At 51.7% G+C, this 21,838-nt stretch overlaps 12 protein-coding genes across 12 annotated transcripts; 7 read left to right on the top strand and 5 right to left on the bottom strand.

The window, feature by feature from the left end:
• Window positions 1-18: 18 nt before the first annotated feature.
• On the bottom strand, window positions 19-1,332 carry ALTATR162_LOCUS570 (uncharacterized protein; the record flags this gene model as incomplete). The annotated part of the gene is made up of 1 exon (XM_043308164.1): window positions 19-1,332. The coding sequence occupies one exon, from the start codon at window positions 1,330-1,332 to the stop codon at window positions 19-21; it is 1,314 nt and encodes a 437-aa protein (XP_043164099.1).
• Window positions 1,333-1,775: 443 nt separating this feature from the next.
• On the top strand, window positions 1,776-2,117 carry ALTATR162_LOCUS569 (uncharacterized protein; the record flags this gene model as incomplete). Its single annotated transcript, XM_043308163.1, has 1 exon — window positions 1,776-2,117. One exon carries the CDS (start codon window positions 1,776-1,778, stop codon window positions 2,115-2,117), a length of 342 nt encoding a protein of 113 aa, XP_043164098.1.
• Window positions 2,118-2,601: 484 nt separating this feature from the next.
• On the bottom strand, window positions 2,602-3,984 carry ALTATR162_LOCUS568 (uncharacterized protein; the record flags this gene model as incomplete). Its single annotated transcript, XM_043308162.1, has 1 exon — window positions 2,602-3,984. The coding sequence occupies one exon, from the start codon at window positions 3,982-3,984 to the stop codon at window positions 2,602-2,604; it is 1,383 nt and encodes a 460-aa protein (XP_043164097.1).
• Window positions 3,985-4,467: 483 nt separating this feature from the next.
• ALTATR162_LOCUS567 (uncharacterized protein) lies at window positions 4,468-9,370 on the top strand (the record flags this gene model as incomplete). Its single annotated transcript, XM_043308161.1, has 4 exons — window positions 4,468-4,666; window positions 4,755-8,337; window positions 8,386-8,965; window positions 9,020-9,370. The coding sequence occupies 4 exons, from the start codon at window positions 4,468-4,470 to the stop codon at window positions 9,368-9,370; spliced, it is 4,713 nt and encodes a 1,570-aa protein (XP_043164096.1).
• Window positions 9,371-10,030: 660 nt separating this feature from the next.
• On the top strand, window positions 10,031-11,078 carry ALTATR162_LOCUS566 (uncharacterized protein; the record flags this gene model as incomplete). The annotated part of the gene is made up of 2 exons (XM_043308160.1): window positions 10,031-10,367; window positions 10,423-11,078. The coding sequence occupies 2 exons, from the start codon at window positions 10,031-10,033 to the stop codon at window positions 11,076-11,078; spliced, it is 993 nt and encodes a 330-aa protein (XP_043164095.1).
• Window positions 11,079-11,967: 889 nt separating this feature from the next.
• On the top strand, window positions 11,968-12,678 carry ALTATR162_LOCUS565 (uncharacterized protein; the record flags this gene model as incomplete). The annotated part of the gene is made up of 1 exon (XM_043308159.1): window positions 11,968-12,678. One exon carries the CDS (start codon window positions 11,968-11,970, stop codon window positions 12,676-12,678), a length of 711 nt encoding a protein of 236 aa, XP_043164094.1.
• A 430-nt stretch (window positions 12,679-13,108) lies between these two features.
• On the top strand, window positions 13,109-13,912 carry ALTATR162_LOCUS564 (uncharacterized protein; the record flags this gene model as incomplete). Its single annotated transcript, XM_043308158.1, has 1 exon — window positions 13,109-13,912. One exon carries the CDS (start codon window positions 13,109-13,111, stop codon window positions 13,910-13,912), a length of 804 nt encoding a protein of 267 aa, XP_043164093.1.
• Window positions 13,913-14,280: 368 nt separating this feature from the next.
• ALTATR162_LOCUS563 (uncharacterized protein) lies at window positions 14,281-15,421 on the bottom strand (the record flags this gene model as incomplete). Its single annotated transcript, XM_043308157.1, has 4 exons — window positions 14,281-14,775; window positions 14,926-15,051; window positions 15,102-15,314; window positions 15,371-15,421. 4 exons carry the CDS (start codon window positions 15,419-15,421, stop codon window positions 14,281-14,283), a joined length of 885 nt encoding a protein of 294 aa, XP_043164092.1.
• A 701-nt stretch (window positions 15,422-16,122) lies between these two features.
• ALTATR162_LOCUS562 (uncharacterized protein) lies at window positions 16,123-17,277 on the bottom strand (the record flags this gene model as incomplete). Its single annotated transcript, XM_043308156.1, has 2 exons — window positions 16,123-17,015; window positions 17,067-17,277. The coding sequence occupies 2 exons, from the start codon at window positions 17,275-17,277 to the stop codon at window positions 16,123-16,125; spliced, it is 1,104 nt and encodes a 367-aa protein (XP_043164091.1).
• A 180-nt stretch (window positions 17,278-17,457) lies between these two features.
• Window positions 17,458-18,030, top strand: ALTATR162_LOCUS561 (uncharacterized protein; the record flags this gene model as incomplete). Its single annotated transcript, XM_043308155.1, has 1 exon — window positions 17,458-18,030. The coding sequence occupies one exon, from the start codon at window positions 17,458-17,460 to the stop codon at window positions 18,028-18,030; it is 573 nt and encodes a 190-aa protein (XP_043164090.1).
• A 101-nt stretch (window positions 18,031-18,131) lies between these two features.
• Window positions 18,132-18,740, bottom strand: ALTATR162_LOCUS560 (uncharacterized protein; the record flags this gene model as incomplete). Its single annotated transcript, XM_043308154.1, has 1 exon — window positions 18,132-18,740. One exon carries the CDS (start codon window positions 18,738-18,740, stop codon window positions 18,132-18,134), a length of 609 nt encoding a protein of 202 aa, XP_043164089.1.
• A 1,259-nt stretch (window positions 18,741-19,999) lies between these two features.
• ALTATR162_LOCUS559 (uncharacterized protein) lies at window positions 20,000-20,587 on the top strand (the record flags this gene model as incomplete). Its single annotated transcript, XM_043308153.1, has 2 exons — window positions 20,000-20,437; window positions 20,498-20,587. 2 exons carry the CDS (start codon window positions 20,000-20,002, stop codon window positions 20,585-20,587), a joined length of 528 nt encoding a protein of 175 aa, XP_043164088.1.
• Between the last annotated feature and the right edge of the window lie 1,251 nt (window positions 20,588-21,838).

The following is a 21,838-nucleotide window of genomic DNA, read 5'->3' as shown; positions in this document are numbered from 1 at the left end:
AACATACTCATTTCAACCCTATTCATCAAGCTCTTTTGCTCCAACAAAAACACTTTTCTTCCTAAACTTCTCGTCCAACCCTACTGCCTTCAACACCGCATACCTCACATGATCAATACCCAACCTCTTCCCTTCCACCAACGTCTCCGCACTCACACCCAGAATCTCTCCTAGCGCACCCCCTCCAACCGGCGGTTGAATATCATTTTTCAACTTCTCCATCGCTTTCCTAAGATCCTCCGCCGTACCTTTCGGCGCCAAACGTCGGAGCGCCTTCCCATCATGCCTTCTAATCTCCTTGGCATCGGGTATATACAGTTTATCTAGCTTGGAAAGAATGACCTGGTGACTTACACCAGCTAGACGCAATGAAGCCAAGAGAGAGCGGTCTTTATCCTTGATACCGTGTTCGGCGTCTATGAGAATGAAGACACGGCGGAGTTGTTTGCGATTGGTAATATACTTCATTATCTCTACGCCCCAGGATGCAAGCGAGCCTTCGCCGTACCCCGGCATATCGACGATAGTCATTCCACCTATACCTACAATCTTGTCGCGCCCATTAGGCTGCTTCTTGATCGTGACGCCGTTTCCTGCGCCCAAACCGTAAAGGTTCATCGTCTTTGTGAAACCTGGCGTGGAAGAGGTACGCGCTAGCAACGCTTTGATATCAGCGTTTACCACGGCGTTGAGCAGTGAGCTCTTGCCCACGTTGGATCGCCCGACGAAAGCTACTTCCGGTACATCGGATTCGGGGAAAAGGCGGAACTGCGCTACGCTGCGGAGAAGCTTTGCGTTGCGACCGTGGGTTGTGAAGAAGTGGTTTGCGGTTGTTTTTTGGGCGATGGTTGGGGGATAAGATTCCCAATACCAGTTGAAACCTTGGAGTTTGTTGTTGTTGAGTGAGACGGTACTGATTGGGGTCTCTGGCGTGGATGTTGTTGTTGGCTTTGGCTTTGGCTTTGTGCCTAAGGGTGGTGATGGTGGTGATGGTTGCAGCTCTGGACCAACATCCTTTCCCTTACGCTTCTTTCGAGGCACTAATTGTGTGGTAAGTTGTGCCTCAAATCGTGACAATGCGTCCCCCATCACATCCTCTCCTGCTTGCGCATTTCCCATTTGCTTCTGGATTTCCCGATTGATTCGCCCTGGCGATTGTGCGTTCTCCACGGATGCAACTGCCACTGATGTAGGTATCCCCGCTCTTCTCCGTTGTCTTCTTTCCCGCATTGACATTGGTCGTTTCTCATTTCCAGACTGCCTTTCCTCAGTCACAGACGGCTTTTGCTCGTGTATCGACTCCAAGCGGAGACTACTTCTCCTCTTGCTCATGTGCAGTGTATTCCTCGTTGGTGCTGTCACTCTGAATTTCGCCCTGGCATCGCCATTCCAATCCTTCGGTATTCGTAGCCTCGCGTTCGACGCATCATCTTGAAATGCATCGGTGGATTGTGGGCGTAATCGTGGTTGTGTGAGAAATGTGGAGTGTTGGCGCGATAACCGTTGTACGCAATTGCGACATATGTAACGCGAACTCGGCGGTAAATTGTTCATTACGTTTTGTACAAGAAGTATGGGGAAGATAGTGGGTGGTGGACATGGAGTTCACGAATGGTCCGAGCTCTACCGCATCTTTTCGCCGCAGCACTTCCGGAGTGAACTTCTTCAACACCACATCGAAACGACAACCATATCTGACTTTAGACGTCTCCGCTGCCATCGCATATCTTTAAGAGTCCCGCGAACCAAACCACTCTATTTACCCACCACCCAAAATGGCACAAACTCCCCAAATCCGATCCATATACCGCCGCCTCCTCCGCGAACTCCCCTCCACCCCCCAAACAACACGCACCCAACACCAAAAGCTCTCTTCGCCTTCAAAACTCCAACAACGCATACGCTCCACACTCTCCCGATCACCCACCAACAGCAGCACACAATCTCAACTTCAACAAGCGGAGCAATTCATACAATACGTGCAGGCGCAACGCACACATTCGACGTTGCTGGAGCGGTATAACCCGGGTATGGGTATGACGGAAGAGGAGAGGGTACGATTGAGTGCGAGGAGGGTAGGTATGAATTTGCCCGTCGAGTTTGAGGAGGAGAAGTGAGAGGGAGTGCAAGGATGGGTATACATGTGGGTCGCAACCACTGGAGAAGCATGGGGCTTAGGTTTCGAAGCAACGAGGCGCTGCTTGGGTGGATGAGAGCAGGACATGCAGTGTGAGACGACAGGCATCGCGACACGATTAACGCCAAAGTCCTTTTTAGATGACACATGGATTGACTCGAGTGGACCAGCACGTAAAGACGAACTAGAAGTGTGAATATGCAATGTAAGAGTAGAACATGTACAAATCTATAAATTCAAAACGTTCAACACAATCACCCGTCCTTCTGCCAACCAAAATCTTGTAATAGTATCGCCAATGAAGGGTATGCTGCTTTTGGTATAACATAACTCCATATTCGCCTTGTTCTTTACGCGCCCATATCGCATGTTTCCCTGTCTACTCTTGATACTCTCAAAAATATTTCGCACATGGCCTTTCCTCTACGCAAGCTGCCGCCAACAGTAGACAAAGGACCCTACATTTAATCCTCAAACTTGATACCCTTTCCACCAGAGGTATCAATCATGCCACCCCTGTAAGATCCCCTCTTTCCCTTGTTCTTCTCCTTGGTGAAGCCCTTGCCCTTGGTAACAATCAACTTGGCGTGTGCGCGGTCGGCGTAATCATAAGAAACGTAAGCGTTGCTTGCGAGCTTAGGGTCGACTTTCACGTCGGGCTTGATGCGCTGGAAGCGGTTCTCGACGTGGCTTCTCTTCGATTTGGGAGCGTCTTCGGAAGGAGAGCTGGCTTTGCGCTTGTTGTTGGTGGGCTGGGGGGATGCTGCTGGGAGGGTTGCAGATGAGTCGCTGCCGGAGGTCTTACGCTCGAGTGCGGCGGGTTTCGTCTCTTTGTCGGAGTCGGAGTCTGAAGAGCTGTCTGAGTCGGAGGAGCTGTCCGAAGAGCTATCGGAGGAACTGGAATCGCTTGAAGATGAGGGTGTGGAAGCTTTCTTCCCACTCTTCTTTGTTTTCTTTGTCTTGGCTGGCTCCTCGTCAGAGGAACTGTCAGAGTCGCTGGAATCGCTCGAGTCTGAAGAGTCTGAAGAGCTCGAGGCAGACGATGATGAGACGGAAGCAGCCTTCTTGCTCTTCTTTGCCTTGTTGTCCTTCTTCTCAGCTTCCGAGTCGGAGCTACTGTCGCTAGACGAACCACTGGAATCGCTGGAATCGCTGGAATCGCTGTCTGAGTCGCTCGAAGATGAATCGCTGGAGGCATCGGAAGAATCGGAGTCGGGAAGAGGGATGTTCGCAGGCTCGTCTTCGGAACTGCTGTCGGAGCTGCTATCAGAGTCGCTCGAGTCGCTCGAGTCGCTGGAGGAAGACGCAGAGGATGAGGAGACGGACTTGGCCTTCTTCGCCTTCTTCACTATGGTTTTGGCTTTGGGTGGTGCGCTTTCTTCCTCAGAGTCAGAGTCAGAATCGGAGCTTGAGCTGGACGAGTCGGAGCTGGAGTCTGAGGAACTCGATGAGCTGGAAGCATCTTCCTTGGCGGGCGCCTTCTTCCCAGCAGTCTTCTTGGCCTTCTTTGTCTTTTCCTCAGCCTCAGATTCGCTGCTCGAGTCGCTGCTCGAGTCGCTGCTCGAGTCGCTGCTCGAGTCGCTGCTGGAATCGCTGCTAGAGTCACTGCTGGACGCGCTTTCCGCGTCTACGTCCATTGGCTCAGGCGCATCCTGGGTCTTGGTGGGCGCACCATTCTTCTCCCATTGCGCAAACTCCTCAAGCTTGCTGGCAGCGTTCTTCTCCCCCTGCTGCTCAAGGAACGTCTTCACTACGTCAAGCGGTGCCTGGACGTTTGTCAAAGCGGCTGCTTTCTTCTGCTTCTTGTCGCCGCTCGACTTCTTGGAAGCCTTCTTTTCGGCAGCCATTGCGCGTGATATGTGTCGTGTATTGTATATTATTGCGGGGGACTGGGTGTGTTGAGGTGAAAGTAGCAAATGTTGCACGAGAAAAAAGTTAGGGCAGGCGGAATGGTTCCAATGGCGCTAATCTGCAAGCGTGATCCCTGTCCCGCGCGCCTGCCGTCTCATATGGAGTACACGACGCCAGACATCTCTCTCCGCACAGTAATAACACATTGCGTCCTTTCACTGCAAGCCCGCGTTCTCCCTTACTACTGCGCATTGGTAGCAGTTCTCTCGGGATTACCGCATCGAGCACCCCGATTGATACACACCGCTGCTTCACCCGTTGACGTCGTCCCGACTAGGCATCGCAAGACTCATTATCACCTTTCGCGATTCATGGCAGCTCTCAGAGGAGCTCTCGCTAGCGCCCGGCGGCAGTAATCGGCGCATCACTAAACATACACCCAACTGTCAAAGCGGCCTCATAAATAGCCTCATATCAAGATGGAGGGGAGGCCACGCAACTACACCAATGGAGCGGGGGATCCTCGAGCTCCTGCAAACCGCCCACCTGGCAGCTCGCGAGGGGCTCCTTCTGCCACCAGCTCTACACCTTCTGGCATGTCGCGCGCAGAACGGTTCGACGATGAGCGCAAGAGAATCACCGAAAGCTGCTTCTCCAAGACGGATGATTCAGGCCAACGTACGTGTCAACATGCATGCCCGTACAAGCTGGGATACACGCCTGACATCTAGTTTGGTATGCTATAGCAAGAACTAACATGCGCCAGTCACGGAATCCTACATCACCCACATCCGCGTCCAAGAAGATGGCGGCTACCCCCAGTCCCCTCCTCCACCGAGTTCGGCCCCATCGAACAAGAAGGCGAGAATCGTTATGATATCCGTGCGGAACACAGGCAGAGTGAAGCTGCACAAGGCTAGGGAGAATGCTAATGGCACCTTCTCCATCGGAAAGTCCTGGCCTATGGAGGAGCTCTCTGCCGTTGAGAATTACACACATCTCGTCCCCGCCAGCGAGGAGGAGGTACAGCGCAAGCTATGGGCAGGAGAAAAGGGCTTCACTGTGACCATCGGCAAACCTTACTATTGGGAAGCTGGCACGGCGAAAGAGAAGGAGTTCTTTATTGGAAGTATGGTTAAGATCTACAACAAGTACACTAAAGGAAACTTCCCCATCTTGACCGGATTCAACGTGAGCGAGCTGAACAGTCTGACCAACGGACAGCCGCATTTGGCGACGCCAGACGGACGAGCTGCATTCGCAGCTGGTGGTCAAGGAGGCCAAAGCCCAGCGCAAAGACGACCGGGACTACCAGATCAAAGGCCCATGCCTCCAAAATCACCTGGACCACCACCGAGGAGACCTGGAGAATCTCCGACTATGTCGGCTGAGCCGCTGCCACCTGGAGCAAATCCGAATTTCCGGAGACCTCCAGGAGCGCTAGATGGCCCAAGGAGACCGGCACGACCAGATGATGTGGGTAGGCCGAGTACTGGAGATAATGCCCGTAGGCCTATGCCTTTTATGCCGCCAAATTCAGTTCAGGCTGCGCCATCTATGCCCGATCTCCGCCAAAAGCGGTCCATGGACCCAAGCATTCGCTCTCGGCCTAGCGGTGATAGCATCCGGCCTCGTCCTAGCCAAGGACAGAGCCCTCTAGGACAAAGCCCTATGCCACCAGCACCACAATTCGCGTCACGAAACCTGACACCACAATCCTCAACTTCCGAATTCTCTGGTCGGCCACGAACGCCGGATTCGGGCAATCTCCCAGCAAGTCTCAGTCCAGGGCGGGGGCCCCCGCCACGTGAAGATGCACAATCTCAGCGGTCAGAGAGATCCTTTGACGAACCACCTATGGATGGTGCGGCTCCAGCCATTGCGCCGCCAGACCCACGTAGACAGAACGGGTACCCCTCGCCTAGGAGAGATCCGTCTCCCAGGGGTCTCAGACCTGGAACAGCCCAAAGCGCTGCAAGACCTGGTACCGCTCAAAGCAACACCAGTTCAAACTTCACTCGAAATGACGACATGCCTCCAGAAGAACCTCCGCAGAGGAGGAGGCCGCTCATGGAACCACGTCCGTCCCAGATGTCGCAAAGAAGTGTTGAAAGCCAAGGCGCAGAGCCACGTTCAACTTTCCATACACCTTCGGGCTCACCTGCTCCACCAATGGAAGTGCCACCCCGGAGACGACCTCAAGAGATACCAGAGAGACTGAAGCCTGTTTCTCAGGAAAACATCGCACCTCCAGCAGAGATAATGCCCCTTCAGCCATCACAGCCTACTCCACCCCCCACCACACCACTTCCACAAGTACCGACAGCGCCAATACCACAAGCATCACCGGTGGATGAAGTAGCGGCACCTACAGCACAACCGACTCCGACTGAGCCAGAGCCTATCGAACGTACCAACTCGATGCCCCGGGATTCAGAAGATAGCGAATCGCAGCGTCCTGGTCTTGGGCCAATGGTCAAGAAGACGTTGGTCAACGACAATGCTGCAACCAAGTTTCGCAACCTTGCGAAGGCGGCAGGCGCATTCAAGCCACGTGCTGGCGGAGCCGCTGCGAAACTCCTCAACAAGGAGACGAAAACATCTGACGAAGCAGACGGTGTTAGCGCTGTGTTCGTGCCTCAACGGCCAACACCCAAAGAAACTCCAAAAGAAGAAGTAGAGAAGAACCTCGAAGAAGCTCCTAAGCCTAGCCTGGACAGAACGCCCAAAGAGCAACTGCGTGTTAGTACTGAGGTAGTCCCGTCCGTCACAGTATCCAGTCCGCCCGATCCTACTTTGGCTGGGGCTGTCCAGGAGGTTGGAGAGCAGCCCGCTCCACCACCTCCAGAGAAGGCAGCGTCAAGAAATATCGAGCCCGAGCCGGAGGTGCGTCGAAAGAAACGCAGATCCAATCAGCAGATTGTGAATATATCGAAACTGGGCATAGATCCAAGTATCATCGACGAACGGGGCTTGGAATTTGAATGTTTGTTGTCTGAACTTGGTTGGGGAAACACCGAGCTGTCTGCCAAGCATATCGAATCCCTGGAGAATGACATCAAACGTGAAATTGCTCGCGTGGAAGCAGGCAGCTGGCTCAACCACTTGGAGCAGAAGGATGACCGAGTGGAGGCTGTTGAGCGCATGTTAGACCGCGCGATTGCCGAATGCGACGAGCTTGAAGGTCTGCTTACCTTGTACAACGTCGAGCTAAGCAGTTTGAACGATGACATCGCTTTTATCGAAGCGCAAAGTCAGGGTTTGCAGGTGCAGACTGCTAACCAGCGACTACTACAACACGAACTCCAGCAGCTAGTCGACACAATCTCCATTACATCAGACCAACTGGAGCCGTTGAGACGTGCTCCTATAGGAAAGATTAACGGACTCAAAGATATTGAGTCTTCCTTGGTTCTGCTCTACAAAGCGCTCATCACAATTGATCCTGCGTTTGTTGCTGGAGCTCGTTCAGGCACGATCACCAGGGGACCAGGGTTTGGCAATAGCGATTTGGCAACGATGCAGGCCCTGCAAGAGAAACGAGACAGATACCTCGGCGAGGGCGCCATGTTTCTCGATAGGCTGAAGAAACACATGGATATCACGTTTGGTGCCGCTTTCTTGTCGACGAAAGATGCACTTTCGAGACTCGACCAGGGTTCTGAGCCATCTTTAAAGAAGAATGTGGAGGCCCACGATGCAGGTCGGAGCGAGTTATGGATGTTGAGCCCAGTCATGCTTTTCGCGAAAGAGATTGACAGGGCTGCATGGGACTCGTTGCTCCGAATGTATCAAACTCAGGCAGCGCAGTTATATCAGCAGGAGGTACGCGACAACATTCTGGCATGGAGAAGGTTTGCGAGGAAGCCTACTGGCGAGGAACAAGAGTTGCTCTTTACTACACAAGAAAAAGAGCCTGAAAGTAGCAGTAGTACCCTGGGTACGGCGAGGAAGCTGACCGTTAAGCGGAGTCAGACCCTAGCTCGTGGCCTGAGATCAGCTTCTGGGGACAAGGAAGGCAAGGCAAAGCCAGCAGCTCAAGACGGCAAATTCCATGCGTTCAACGTCTTCGCCAGGGTTCTAGAAGATACTGGCCCGGTACTCTTAACGGAACAGAACTTCATCACAGAGTTCTTCCATGCTACTTCAACAGACTCGCTCGACTTCCCCGAGGCCGTGCAAGCCGCACCCCCGGAAGCCCGCCGTGGACCGAATCTCTGGATACGCAAGCAGTTCGAGGCAGATCGAGCCATGGCAAAGCATGTTACTGGGGTTATGGAGGAGATTTTCTCTTTCTGGCCTGCTGAGATACAGAGTCTTGTCGACTGGGCTACCAAAGCCGATCCTCTGTAAGTCTTACACCCGAGGTATATTGTTCCCCCACTAACTATTCGTAGACAAGGAGTAGGTATACTTTGTGCAGTCGACCGCAAGTTACTAGATATTGAAGAGACAAACCAAGACTTCTTGACAAGGAACCTGCAAAAGATACACGAACGTTTACAAGGGTTATTCAGCCGCTTCCTGGACGAGCAAATACGAGCCATCGAGGATACAAAGGTCAAGATTAAGAAGCGCAAGGGAGTCATCTCTTTCATGAAGACCTTCCCTCATTTCTCTGTTGCGATCGAGAACATGCTACCTTCTGCTTCAGAAGGCGGAGACCAATTAGAAATTCGGCGCATGGTCAACGATGCGTACCAGAGGATCAACAAGGCCATGTTCGAGAGCTTGAAAGTCATCGCAAAGGAGTCACCCACTGTTATGGCTTCACAAGGCCAAGGCGACCCCGAAGATAAAGAGGCGCTTAACTACCACATTCTGCTTATTGAGAACATGAACCACTACATGGAGGAGGTCGATGCCCGCACCGTTGCAGTCCTAGACTTCTGGAAGAGCAAGGCCCAAGACGAGTACAACGAGCACATGAGCCTTTATGTTGACGCGGTCATCCGTCGACCTCTAGGCAAGCTTCTGGTAAGTACACTCACCCACCCTCATAGCCCTCACCCATCTAATACCCAATCACAGGAATTCATAGAATCAACCGAAACCCTTCTCTCCCAGCCCGGCGCAAGTGCCCAAGCCATCGCCCAACGCTCGTCGCACTCGCGCTCCGTCTTCAAGAAACTAGTCCACTCCCACGACGCCAAAGAAATACGCAAGGGTATCGAAGCCCTCAAGAAGCGAGTCGACAAGCACTTTGGCGACGCCGACGACCCGACTATCAGTCGTGATTTGGTGTTCAAGGTACTCAAGGAGTGCGAGAAGACGTATGAGAAGGTGAGCGAGCGGATGACGACGATTAATCAGGATGTATATAGTGGGGAGGTGGAGATTGATTGGGGCACTAAGGAGGTCGACGCTGCGTTCAGGAGGTAGAGTCTTCGGAAGAGTGGGAGTCGGCATCTTCTGGGATTCGTCTAGACTTTTATTGCTGTTGTCAACTGTTGTTTTTTTGTTCTTAGGGACTTTGTATATTGGTGGATTAGGGATGGGACGCCTGTTCTATGATCGCATGGCTGAGTATGGCACTTGCATGGCGTTTTTTTCTCACATGCAGTGCAAACTATCCGACAGCGATTATATCAATATACCTCTGGGCTTCTTCACATCCTCGTCGTCGTACATGCATGAGCTTGCGTCTATCCTAGACCACGATGCAGTACGTCAACACCCCCAATGCTTATGCACGTAAGCAGGATCTCGTATCTTGAACCCCAGTCCGCCGGCGTCCGATGGTACCGAGCTCTACGCACTGTACGGACGATCCGGGAGCTTAACCTTTGTACCCCTGTTAGAAGTGGGAGGTAAGCGAGAAATGACGGCATCGATCCAGACTACGAGTCTAGATCGCCAAACATTTTGGTACAACGGTATGCGCCGAGTGTACAGCCGAAGCGTGTGTTTGTTGGTTGTAGGTGCATAAAGACCCTGGAGATCCTTTGACTGCGAATATATGTAGACGATGTTGAGATTGTTCCCAACAACACTCGCAGGCTCGTTGAAGTATTTCCTCTGCAACGCAAACAGTTAAACAACATGACACTCCTCCAAACCCTCCTCCGCGCAACAGCGTTCAAAAACCCTCTCCTACGTACACTCGTCCCCTCCGTCGCACTCGCATACGGCATCCAAGCTGCCGTTGCCGTGCCATCCATCGCAGCACAAACAGAACGCTACTATGACCTCTCTGGCAGCTTCACGTACCTGTCTTGTACAGCGCTCAGTCTAGTTCTACCGTATATGCGCGCAAGAGCCGCTGGAACCATCACAGGCGGGTTGACCGAGTATTTCAGCACGCAAGGTCTAGGGCAGGGGACGTGGTGGTGGAGACAAGCGCTGCTGAGTGCTGCAGTGGGCGTTTGGGCTACGAGATGTACGGTTCCAGAACTAATATGAGATTATGCAATACTGATGAAAGAAAAAAACAGTGGGTTCCTACCTCTACAGGCGCATCCAAAGCGACGAAGGAAAAGACTCCCGTTTCGACTCTATACGCGTCTCCCCACCCAAATTCCTCGTCGCCTTCTTCGCGCAGGCAACTTGGGTATCGCTTTGCACTCTCCCTGTCATCCTGGTCAATTCCGTTCCACGATCTGCATATGCGACAAGCCTGCTCGGTCAAGCCGTGTCAGCGAAACCTTACTTCACCGATATCCTCGGTCTAGCTATCTTCGTGTTCGGCCTCACATTCGAAGTCATTGCCGACCGCCAAAAGGACGCATGGGTACAGGGAAAAAAGCAAAAGAAACACTCTGAAGAGTTCCTCACACATGGCTTGTGGTCCAAGTCGAGACATCCAAATTACTTTGGCGAGGCGACGTTGTGGTCTGGTATTGCTATTGCGGCAGCGGGATTGCTGGTTAGGCAGCCGGCGCAGGCAGCGCTGGGATTGAGTGGGGGGCTGGGAGGACAGGTGCTTGTGGCGGGTATGTGTGCGGCTAGTCCGGCGTTTGTGAGCTTTTTGTTACTGAAGGTGTCCGGGGTGCCGTTGAGTGAGAATAAGTATGATGAGCGGTATGGGGACAGGAAAGATTACCAGAAGTGGAAGAGGGAGACACCAATGTTTGTGCCGAAGATCTGGTAGGGGGTGTGAAGGGTAGACGTGTGTGTCGGATATTAGGAGGTATCAGGTATGCGCGAGATAAAAGAGAAGATGCTAGCGGCTGAACCTGAATGTCTGCTGTCAAGACCGATATTAGCTCTGAAGAAAGTTACTTTGGTCTTCTTCTTTCAATTCTTCGACGCATTCCCTGTTACCTGCGAGACCTCCTAATCCATAAACGTAGCCCCCATCAGCGCCTCAACCGCATGGCCTACCCAAGTCTGATGATTTCGTATTTCTACCTCCCTCCTCGGTACTTCATCGGAAGCAGGAAACAGACTCGATCCAGACGGTTTTACGCCAAACACCATCTCCTCAAGACGACCTCTTGCAACTTGATCAACATGCCAACTTCCATGGGCCTTACCATCAACGACATGCTTGTCTGTAGTGTCAGCTAAACGGATAAGCTGGTACCGAAGGCCATCAGCGCCAATTTGGTAATTGTGATCATGTTCCAATTGGAAGCTGCTCGCTGCATCGCCAGTTGCGTTTAGGTAGGTCCCGGCTTCAATAGAAGAGAGGCAGAGGATATATAGGCCTCAGTGCGTGGGAACGAGGGGAGATTTAAAAATAATGATATAGAGAGGCCGGGACATTTTTCGTTTTGTTGTGTAGAAAGTTAGAGATCGATGGTATGTTGGGAGTTATGCTAAAGCTCTTCGATTTTGGTGTGCATGGGAGTGCACAACGCTAATGCACCGTGCAGCTCCGCAAAGACAGGTGCCGATGCAGGTTGCCCCATCGTACAGAACAGTCAGTCATATAAAAGTCTGCGTTTTTGACTCAATCTCCCGGGTAATATTTGGATATAAATACCTGGTTAGCCCTCGTCCCTTTAGTAACGTGCCAAAGACTTTCTTGAGATACCATGTCTGATTCTACGGACGAGCGCCTTGGGCGGGTAGTACCAACATCGCCTGCTAAGCCCCCGAGCAACGACATCAAGCTCTCTGGCCAGTACGCAACAATTGTCCCGGTACATCCCGAACATGCTGCAGGCTTATACGAACTCATCAAAGGAGACGTCAACGCATCGCTTTTCGATTTCATCTTCGACAAGCATCCCAAATCTCTCGAAGAACTCCAGGCTAGCCTAGCAGTAAAGGCAGCAACAACGCATCCCTGGACCTACACCATCCTTCGAAACAACCCTCAAGATGGAACATACAAGCCAGTAGGAATGGTGGATCTGATGCGAATGGATCTCCCAAGCCGCGTCATTGAGGTGGGCAATATACAATACACGCCCGCATTGCAGCGCACACCCGCCGCTACGGAAGCCATGTATCTGCTCGCCAAGTACGTTTTTGAAACTCTCGGGTTCAGGAGATATGAGTGGAAGTGCAATAGCCTCAATCACCCGTCGCGTCGGGCGGCAGAACGACTGGGATTCACGTACGAGGGCACATTCAGGCAGCACATGATTGTCAGGGGCCGCAATCGCGATACCAATTGGTATTCTATCCTGGATTCTGAGTGGGATCACATCAAGAGCGCGATGGAGAAATGGCTACATGCGGATAATTTCGACGATGAAGGGAAACAGAAGAAAACATTGAAGGAGTTGAGGGAATCGTAAGGAAATGCTTCGTCTCGTAACATAAGTCGTAGATCTGGATCCATATATCGCTTTATTCTGTGTCAGTGTTCTGTACCTGAAGCCATTCCTAAAGAGACAAGTCCAGCCGAAGCGCCTATAAATGGATCGCTGCATAAATCATGGCACCGCATGACTTGCTCAAGCCTATTCCTATACGAGGAGACTTTGAACTGTGGACGGGCCAAGCCGGATACTGACGGCGATGACTCACTGTCACATCTCAATGGTCAGTTTGGAAGCAACAAGAGGCCGCTGACGGTAGTAAGCCCATACGTACCAGGTCCAAGAACATGACAAGTCGCCATTGTCTGGGTGAACGACTTGATAACCAGTGCAAATTCCTCTCAAAACTTGAACAATATTCACGACAGGCTTCTCAGTAAAGAATCAACGCAACATCTAACATGCTATGTCGTCTCAACCGCTGAATACCCTTGCGCAGCGCCTCAAAGCTCTCCACGCACCGGGCAAACCCCTTGTCTTGACGAATGTCTGGGACGCAATGAGTGCATCCGCCATTGCGGCTCTTCCTGGCACGAAAGCGCTCGCAACAGCAAGTGCCGCCATCGCCGCCGCTTCTGGCCTGTCCGATGACGACTTGACTCTCAACGTCAACATGCGTGCTGTGGACCCAATCGCCAAGGTAGCAGTTGCATATAACCTACCTTTGACTGTGGATCTGCAAGACGGGTTCGGTAACGAGCTGGAGGAGGCTGTGGAACGGGTTATTGCATTGGGTGCGGCGGGTATAAACCTTGAAGATTACGGACGCGAAATCGATGGTCTCTACGGTATTGATGAACAGTGCAACCGCATACGTCGCGCTCTGATCGTGGCCAGAGATAACGGAGTTGCCGATTTCGTTATCAATGCGCGTACAGACGCGCTCTTTGCGGGTAATGGAATCGAAGATGTTATCAAGCGTGGGCAGGCATATCTGGATGCTGGCGCATGGAATGTTTTCGTTTGGGGTGGACCAAGCCGAGAAGGCTGGGGTAGAGATGAAGTCGAAAAAGTATGTCGGGCTTTTGACGGTCGCTTGAATGTTATCCTGGACAGAACTCGCGAGGGTGGCCTGACCATCAAGGAGCTGGAAGATATTGGGGTTGCAAGGATCAGCGTCGGGCCCCAATTGATGCGTCAAACGGCGGCACTGTTGGCAGGTGAAGCTCAGAAGATACTTGATGGAAAATCTAGCGCGGCTGAGCCATGAAGGCACAGTTTTGTTATATGATACCATTTCCCAGCGCAGGACCCTATCGTCTTAACACATGCAGATCTCCATCCCAGCAACATACTTGTCTCCGCTGAATCTAATCCTCGCCTTATGGATGTCGTAGATTAGCATCAGCCTGGCTGGTATCTTGCATACTGGGAGAATTGCAAGGCTCGTTGGACATCTCGCATTGGCGAAGAATGGAAAACCGAGTATCTGCCAATGTCCTTGGATCGCTATGTTGGCTATGACTATTTCGACTAACTTTTGTCTTTGCCGTTGGGTCTGACCAGGTTTTCTAACGGATGGTGTCCTACTCCCCCATCTTCTCATCCTCCGTACCTTTGTCCATCTTCCTCTTTCCCTCACGCTCCACCTTGTCCGCCTCCGCCACTATCCCTTTCATATTTAGCCCTATCGGCAATGACCTCAGCACACCACTTCACAGCCTCGTTCCAAGCCCTCTGCATCTCCTCATCATTTATCGTACCTTCTCCAATCAACCCCGGCAACTCGTTAACAACCCCCTGCCTAAAAAGCCACCAACTAGGCAAGAAGTTCAGTTTCGCCAACGCCGCCAACTTCAGTGGCGAGAACATGGCGCTGTATCGACAGGCGCGTTGGAGTGTGTTACCGTACTCAAAAGCGACTTGCCACATTGTGTGTGCGATGGCGTCTATGTGGGTAGAGGCTATAGTGGAGAAGGGAGAGGAGGAGAGGAGGAGAGATGGGTTGACTTGGAGGACGTGATGGAGGAGATCGTTGCATAGTTGGGTTGTTTGGGAGATGGTTGGCCGTCGCGGGTTTAGTGTAGTGGCAGGTAGGTTTAGTAGGAAAGTGGATGGGGGATTTTGGGTGGACTGGAAGGGGGTTAGCATGGAGATGTCTCGGGGTAGGGAGGCATGCAGATCTCTGGGATCTGTCGAAGTCCAGGTTTGGACGTGTCGTTTCCAGAGCCGATTCGACTTCGTTGATCGTGCAACTGCTCATCAAGTGCCTGAATGACGTACCTCTGTCTTCATCTCTTCAATCCTTTGCTTCTTGGGCAGCAACTCGAGTTTGGCGTCTAGCTGAGCGGCGCTTGGAACCGCTCCCTCAGCCTTACCCTGGAGGTCCATCTTCGTTGGCGACTCTTCCTACAACATCGTCAGTCTCACCTCCAATGATCGACTGAATATCATCTCACTTTAGCCTCGATCTTCCTCTTGTCGCTCACCACGATTGCACCCTCCATAGCTGGGCTTTTGCGCCGCTGTTGAACAACGAATTTTGGCGAACTTTGAGTATCCGAATTCTTGCGCTGCTGCTGTGTCTTTGTCGCAGCTTGAGAAAGAGACACTTTCCGCTGCTGTTGAGATTTGGCAGAACCCTTTGAGTTTGGAGACGACGTTACAGGGCCCTATATTCATCAGCATATCGTTTCCTGCTTGTTTAGTATCTGAGAGCCAAACATACCTTCCTCGCCGTAGGAGTCTTTGGGCTAGCGGCCATGGCGACATCCGGCATTTTGTTGGTATGGACCGTCTCTCGAGTAAGTTGGTGTTGGAGGCGAAGGGAACTTTGAGGGACTTGACGGGACGAGTAGAGTATGTGAAGGATTATTGTTATCAGTACGTTGTTTGCGATAGGTAGTTTGAGAGGAAAAGCTAAGGTGAAATAGCGTGATGTCAAGCGTGGAAACGCGCCCTGAATGTGATTATGGGTGAAGGACTAGGCGGAAAGTAGACTTGACGTCGTAATGACCTTAAAAGAGATCAGAATCGTTTGCTCGACACGGTTCTGAGCGCTTACATGTGAGTGGAGCGTAGAATTGCCGGGCAAGGCGATAGCTGACAACCATGGTGAGTGAAAAGACACGGAAGGATTACTAATGACGACGGTGAGGTGATAGAGACAAATGTTCACTTGACAAGGCAACACGAATGCTTGGTCGTAAGAAGACAATGAGTTCCGTGGATGTGTAGAGTGAGAAATGTGAAGAGCATGGAGGCATCGAATAGACTCAAGGAATTTTCGAAACAAGGATACCACATCATGTCGAGTGCTGCGGACTGTACTAGGTTATCATCAGCGAGAGTAAATTTCATTTGTGACTCCCGAAACTTGTGCTTATGCAAGTTATTATGGTATATCATCCCATGAACGCCACCCATTCATCGCTGTATGCAAAAGCTTCCTCACCCATCTTCGAGTCTCCAGGCTCAATGCTAAGCCCGCCCGCGTGCTCGTGTTGCCCGCGCTTTAGGCTTCGCTCTTGACTTCTTCGGTGCGGGCTCTGCCTCTTCTTCAGAGTCGCCAATATCCTCCTCATCAAGATCCATCTCCTCATCTTCACTCTCATCCTTGGCCTTCTTTTTTGAGCGACCGCTCTGCTTCTGCTTCTTGCGATTGGCTTCAAAAGCCTCTTCTGACGGCTCCTCCATGGGTGTCGAACGCTTTGAACCTCGCGACTTGGGCGCATACTTGGCCTCCAGCGAATCGAAGAAGTTGCCCGCTCGTGCCTTCTGGCGCCCCTGAATCAGAGCCGCTAGACTTGCCATGTCATCTGTGCCACTCTTCTTACCCTTCGGCTTCGCCTTGGCCTTGCCGTTTGTGGCTCCCGCCTCTTCTTTTTGAGCGTGTTTCTTATCAAAGTCTTCACGTCTCTTCTTCTCGGCGTCTTTGGCTTTTTGACGTGTCTCGTCTGTCTCGGCTTCGTACGCAGGGTATGAACTGACGTTGCCGTTTTCTATCTCCTCGTCTAGGATTTGTCTGAACCGATCGTCGTCCTCGAGGATGTCAGACAGCATGACGAGGTCATACACCTTGTTTAAGTTGCCCTTGACCTTTTTGAACGCTTTGACCAGATCGCGACGCTCCTCTTCGCTGCCCTTGTATTCGTTCGCGACGTTGTTGATAGCCTCCTCGTTGACGACATTCTCAAACTGCTCGCGGTAGAACTTCAGCCAGTTGAAGTCATCATCGTCTTCGAGTGTCTCGGCTGTGCTGCCAGTAAGATCATAGCGCTTGCGTCTGCGATCGTCGGAGAGTACGGCGTATGCGAATGCGATTTCTTGGAAGGCCTTGTTGGCGGCTTCCTTCTCATCGGGTGCAGCCTTGTCTGGCTACAGTTTAGCGATGCCATGGCAATCTGTCTAGTAAGAACACGAACCCGGATGACATTTGAGCGCTAGTTTGCGATATGCCTTCTTCACCTCATCGGCAGTGGCTTCTACCTCGAGTCCCAGCACCTCATACGGGTCGATGGTAGGTGGGCCGTCTTCCTCATCCATGTCGTTCTCGTCTTCGCTCTCGTCGTTGTTCACGAAGTCATCTTCTGCGTATTTCTCGGGAGTACGCTCCTTTTGTTGTTTTCGTGCCATATTGTGGAGGTGTGTTGTTGATATGAAGGCCGCGTTAGTACGGCGTTGATATGTGAGAGAGAACGCGACGCGACCGTGAGCCCGGACTTTACGGAGCTAACGAATCAGACCCACCCTTCCCCCATCACCGAGCGGCCAGAACGCCAGTTACATCACCTTCACTTTACTCACACACCAAAAATGCAAGTCAACTACGATACCGGTCCTGTGCGAACCTGGGACGGCCCGGTGCCCCCAACTCAAGGCCCAGACCCCAACGATCATCTACAATACATGCGACTAGCGCTTGACCAAGCACAAGAATCACCACCAAAACCCTCAAACTTCCGTGTTGGCGCCCTATTAGTCGATGCAGATACCGGAAACATTCTTTCCCGCGGGTATACCCTGGAATGCGAGGGAAACACGCACGCAGAACAATGTTGTCTCTTGAAGTTTGCTCAAGCGCATGACTTGCCGGAAGATCGAGTCGGCGAAGCATTACCACCAAACACTGTCATCTACACTACCATGGAGCCTTGTAATCTCCGGTTAAGCGGCAATTTGCCATGTGCGGACCGCATCATTCGCACGAGAGGGACAAATGGAGAACAAAAGATCAAGAAGGTGTATCTTGGAGTCAAAGAGCCGGAGAAGTTTGTAGGTGAGAACGAGGGACGGAAGAAGCTGGAGGAACATGGCATTGAATGTGTTCATATACCTGGGTTGGAAGAGAGAATACTGAGTGTTGCTACTGCTGGTCATGATCAGTAATGACACCTGATCTGGCAACGTTATCAAAAACAATAATACTAAGCATAGAATCCTAAGCTCGAAAGTGGTGCGACAGATGCGCCGCTATACATCGTCAATCCTCAACTGCTGCTTTGTCTCTGACTCTGCACCCTCGGATCTTCTGCTCTCATATTCTCCAGCTCCACATCTTCCGCCTGTGCCAGCTTCCGTCTGTTTTTCGCTTTCCCTCTCCCAGTACTTTTCATCTTCAACCCCATCTCGTACTTGAATCGCTTCCATCGGGTCTTGCGAATCTCCGACGGCCTGACTCCGCCTGCTGGCCGAATCTTGGACGATGCCGGTTGTGTTGTCTTGACAGATGCTTTCTGTGCTGCCTCCATGGTCTGCTGGTCGGCCGCATCGTATTCGATAGCCATCGGGCTGACAGCCAGTAGTGAGACGAAAAGGGATGCAAAGCGACTTTGTTGCTTTGTAACTGTTACTGAACTCGTAGTGTCTGATGCTGCTCGCTTGTTTGAGGTCGTTGGCCTGGCTTTGAACGTGGTGCGGTGCTTCGACGTTGGGTTACTCCAAGTTTGCGACTTGAACGTGACACCTGCTTTCGAGGCGCTGGTCTTGCGCTTGTGAAGTGACGCCTGTTTCGGGATGCGCCAATCTTTGGAACCTTCAGTCTGCGAAGGGGTGCCAGCCATTTCCGATGCTCTGGATATCGTTTGTAGCGCGGCCATGTTGGTCTTTGTCGCACGGGAGTAGGATGCCTGATTGAAAGAGTAGTTGGGCCAGGAACGATGGACAAACAGATTAGATACTAGCACCAACAATTGAGAGCTAGGTTTAAGCTGGATGAGAGTAGAAGCGTGTTTTACAATGTATTCAGACAGCAGCAAGCTGTATCATTATCGCCGACCTCACGCGCCAGGGCACCAGGCCATCTCATAAGTCCTTGCAAACAGACAATACAATTCGTATAAAATTCTACCAGGCGTCCAACCAAACAGTAACGAGATGAGAGCTTCCCTTCTTTGGCGATTTGGGGCTGAACATCCCTGTCCAAAAGGATCAGCCCTGCCGTAAGCAAGACCCAGCCGAAGTATGAAGGCGGGCGAAGTTTAGGCCATTTAACACATGATAGGAGCTGCTTCATCTAAGAAGCGTCTTTTGCGATTGCCAAGCGACGTTGGCTGGCTGGTCGCGACGCCTTGGGACTGCAGGTCGTGGTCGAGAGTGCGGAAATAGATCTTGGCTTCAGCTGTGCCATACGCTTTGCTAATTCGTAGTTGGCCTTTCTAGTTATAATCCCCAGAGGAAATTTCGAAGATCTTCATAGCCTGCGTTCTGCGATGCTAAAATATCGCGTTGCACATGCAGGACAGGTGCGATGCCTAGGAGATAGGGCGTCAATGCCGACGCACATCAGGAACAAACCTGCCTAACAAGCTGGACGCAGGGCAAGTAGCGACACTTGTGGATCGCACGACCTCTCCAGAAGTTTACAAGAGAGCGTCTATGAATTCGACATTAACGTTAGTGTTAACGTCTACAGCCGGCACTCGGAACAACCCATCCCCTACCCCGCTAAAACCCGCGTACCTTAACCCCCGACCCGAAGAGATCGCCTGGCGCAAATCTCAGCTAGGTATACCATTGCGTCATGACTTATCCTCATCGAACAAATGCCATCACCAGTATCGATCAGCACCCATATCGCGTAACCTCGACCACATTAGACCACTTTATACCAGCTGTCTCATCATGACGCAGTGCCAAACACATGTGATTGGCCCATAAATCATACGAAGAAGACGCCTCATGTACAGTACATAGCCCAAAGAATACATATAATAACCTTACCATTCAATCCCCTTTTCGAATTTTTACAATGTTAACTTATATCCGCCCATTTGCTACACAAACCTGCAACCAAACCCTCCGTACTCTTAGCAAACCAACCTTCTCATCAAACATATCAAGAACCACCGTCGCCAAAATGTCAACAGGAAACCTCAACATAGAAACTAAGAACGTCCAAACTGCCCCAGGCGTCAAGCTCTCAGAGCAACAAAATACAATCGTGGGCTCCGTCCTCGACCTCTTTGCGGGCCGCCCTTCTCTCCCCAAACTAGCCTTGTGGCGCGACGACGCTACCTTCACCGACCCCATCACCATTGCTGAGGGTAGGGAGAAGTACTCCGCGCAATGGTACGGACTGCAGAGTGCGTTCTCAGAGATTGAGCGGCTGAGCCACGAAGTCAAGGATGCAGGGAACCCCATTATGATGGATCTGAGGACGAGATATGTCATCAAGGGGATTGGCAAGGAGCAGACGATTCAGAGTGTTGTTGCTATACATTTGGATGAGCAGGGAAAGATTGCCAAGGTTGAGGATAAGTGGGATGGAAAGTTGCCGGATAGCAGTATTGCTAATGTAAGTGGCTTTTTTTTTTGCGGAACCGTTATTGGGATAGTACGCTAACGTTTTGTGAAGGCTTTCCGACACTTGAACGCTGTCACCGTACCCAAGTTCGTCGGTGTACCGAAGAATGACCAGGAAGATAAGGAGAGAGGAAACCAGTAGTTATATCCTGTTTGTAGCGAGTAGTTTAGCGCCGAGTACGTGAACATACCGCGTGAACTCGTAATTCGTAAATTCATTACAACATATATCATCTTTCTTATCGTGCACCAGATATATCGTACCTCTCGTTATACCCCGTTGAACATCCTGCCGAGCGCCAAGTGTAAGAATAGCCCAATTATTCCAGCACCTACACCTAGTACTTTCAAACTTGGTGCTCCCGCAACAATCAATATTGTGCCGCATCCTCCTTGCTCCGCTCTCGGTAGACCAGGTCCGTCCATCGTGATTGTTGCGCAAAAGCCGCCTTGCACTGTAGCTGGGTTCTGGTATACGGTCGTTTGCGGGGGTGGCTGAGCGTATACGACCGCGGTTTGCTGCTGGGGATACACAGTGACGGTGGTGACTTGTGCGACATTTACAGCGCCTCCGCATTGGTTTCCGCTTGGACAGCAGCCGATGAGTCCGTTGGAGTTGCCGGGGACGGCGCATGTGTAGCCTGATGGACAGCACCTTGGCTTGATCAGCAAGAGCAATGCCGCCTTTAAGATACCTTACTCACCAACTAGGTTGGTTGACATTACTGCAGCTTACTGACGCCGACGAAGGACACCAATTTGCATCTTGCGCCACGACTTGTTGGCCGTCTGGGTTTACAATATACACGGCGCCGGAGAACGGCGCATTATTCGAGATTTGCTGTGGTATAGCCTCAGGCTTTGCGATCGGTTCCGCGACACACAATGTCAACGTCGCGACGACCAGGCTCCATGGCGCAAAGGATCTCATAGCGATAGTAGTCGCAGAAGCTGGCAGAGAAAGCTGTCGAGTGCAACAAAGGTTTGCGACGAACAATAACAGGGAACAGTAGAATATGCTGTTGGGTTAGTTTGCAACGAAAAGGCACAGCCTCGAAAAGATGAGAGATCAAAATCAGCAGTCGTCGGGCGCATACCGGGCTGCTACCCTGCCCTTAAGACTGACCGGATTACCTTGGAAGCTTCTCTTGAGAGCTGGATAGCTCCACAAGCTTGCTGCAGGTTGGACTAGCTCGTCATGAACAGCTTCATGCCGGCCTAGTGGGGAGGCGCATTATTGGTAGCCTCAGCGGCACCGAGGTCTAGTTCGTGGTAAAGTGGTCCGGCTTAGCTGCTTTTTGCAAAGGCTCATAGTCAGGCATGATGACAAAACGGCGGTGTTGAGGTGTGATGGGGCTGCAGTGACCGGGTGGACCCAGTGAAGGATGCTTGC

The sequence above is a fragment of the Alternaria atra genome (assembly GCF_907166805.1).
Source record: "Alternaria atra isolate CS162 genome assembly, contig: 21, whole genome shotgun sequence".
In the NCBI taxonomy this organism is placed as follows: domain Eukaryota; kingdom Fungi; phylum Ascomycota; class Dothideomycetes; order Pleosporales; family Pleosporaceae; genus Alternaria; species Alternaria atra.
This window is presented reverse-complemented; position numbering and strand designations above follow the sequence as displayed.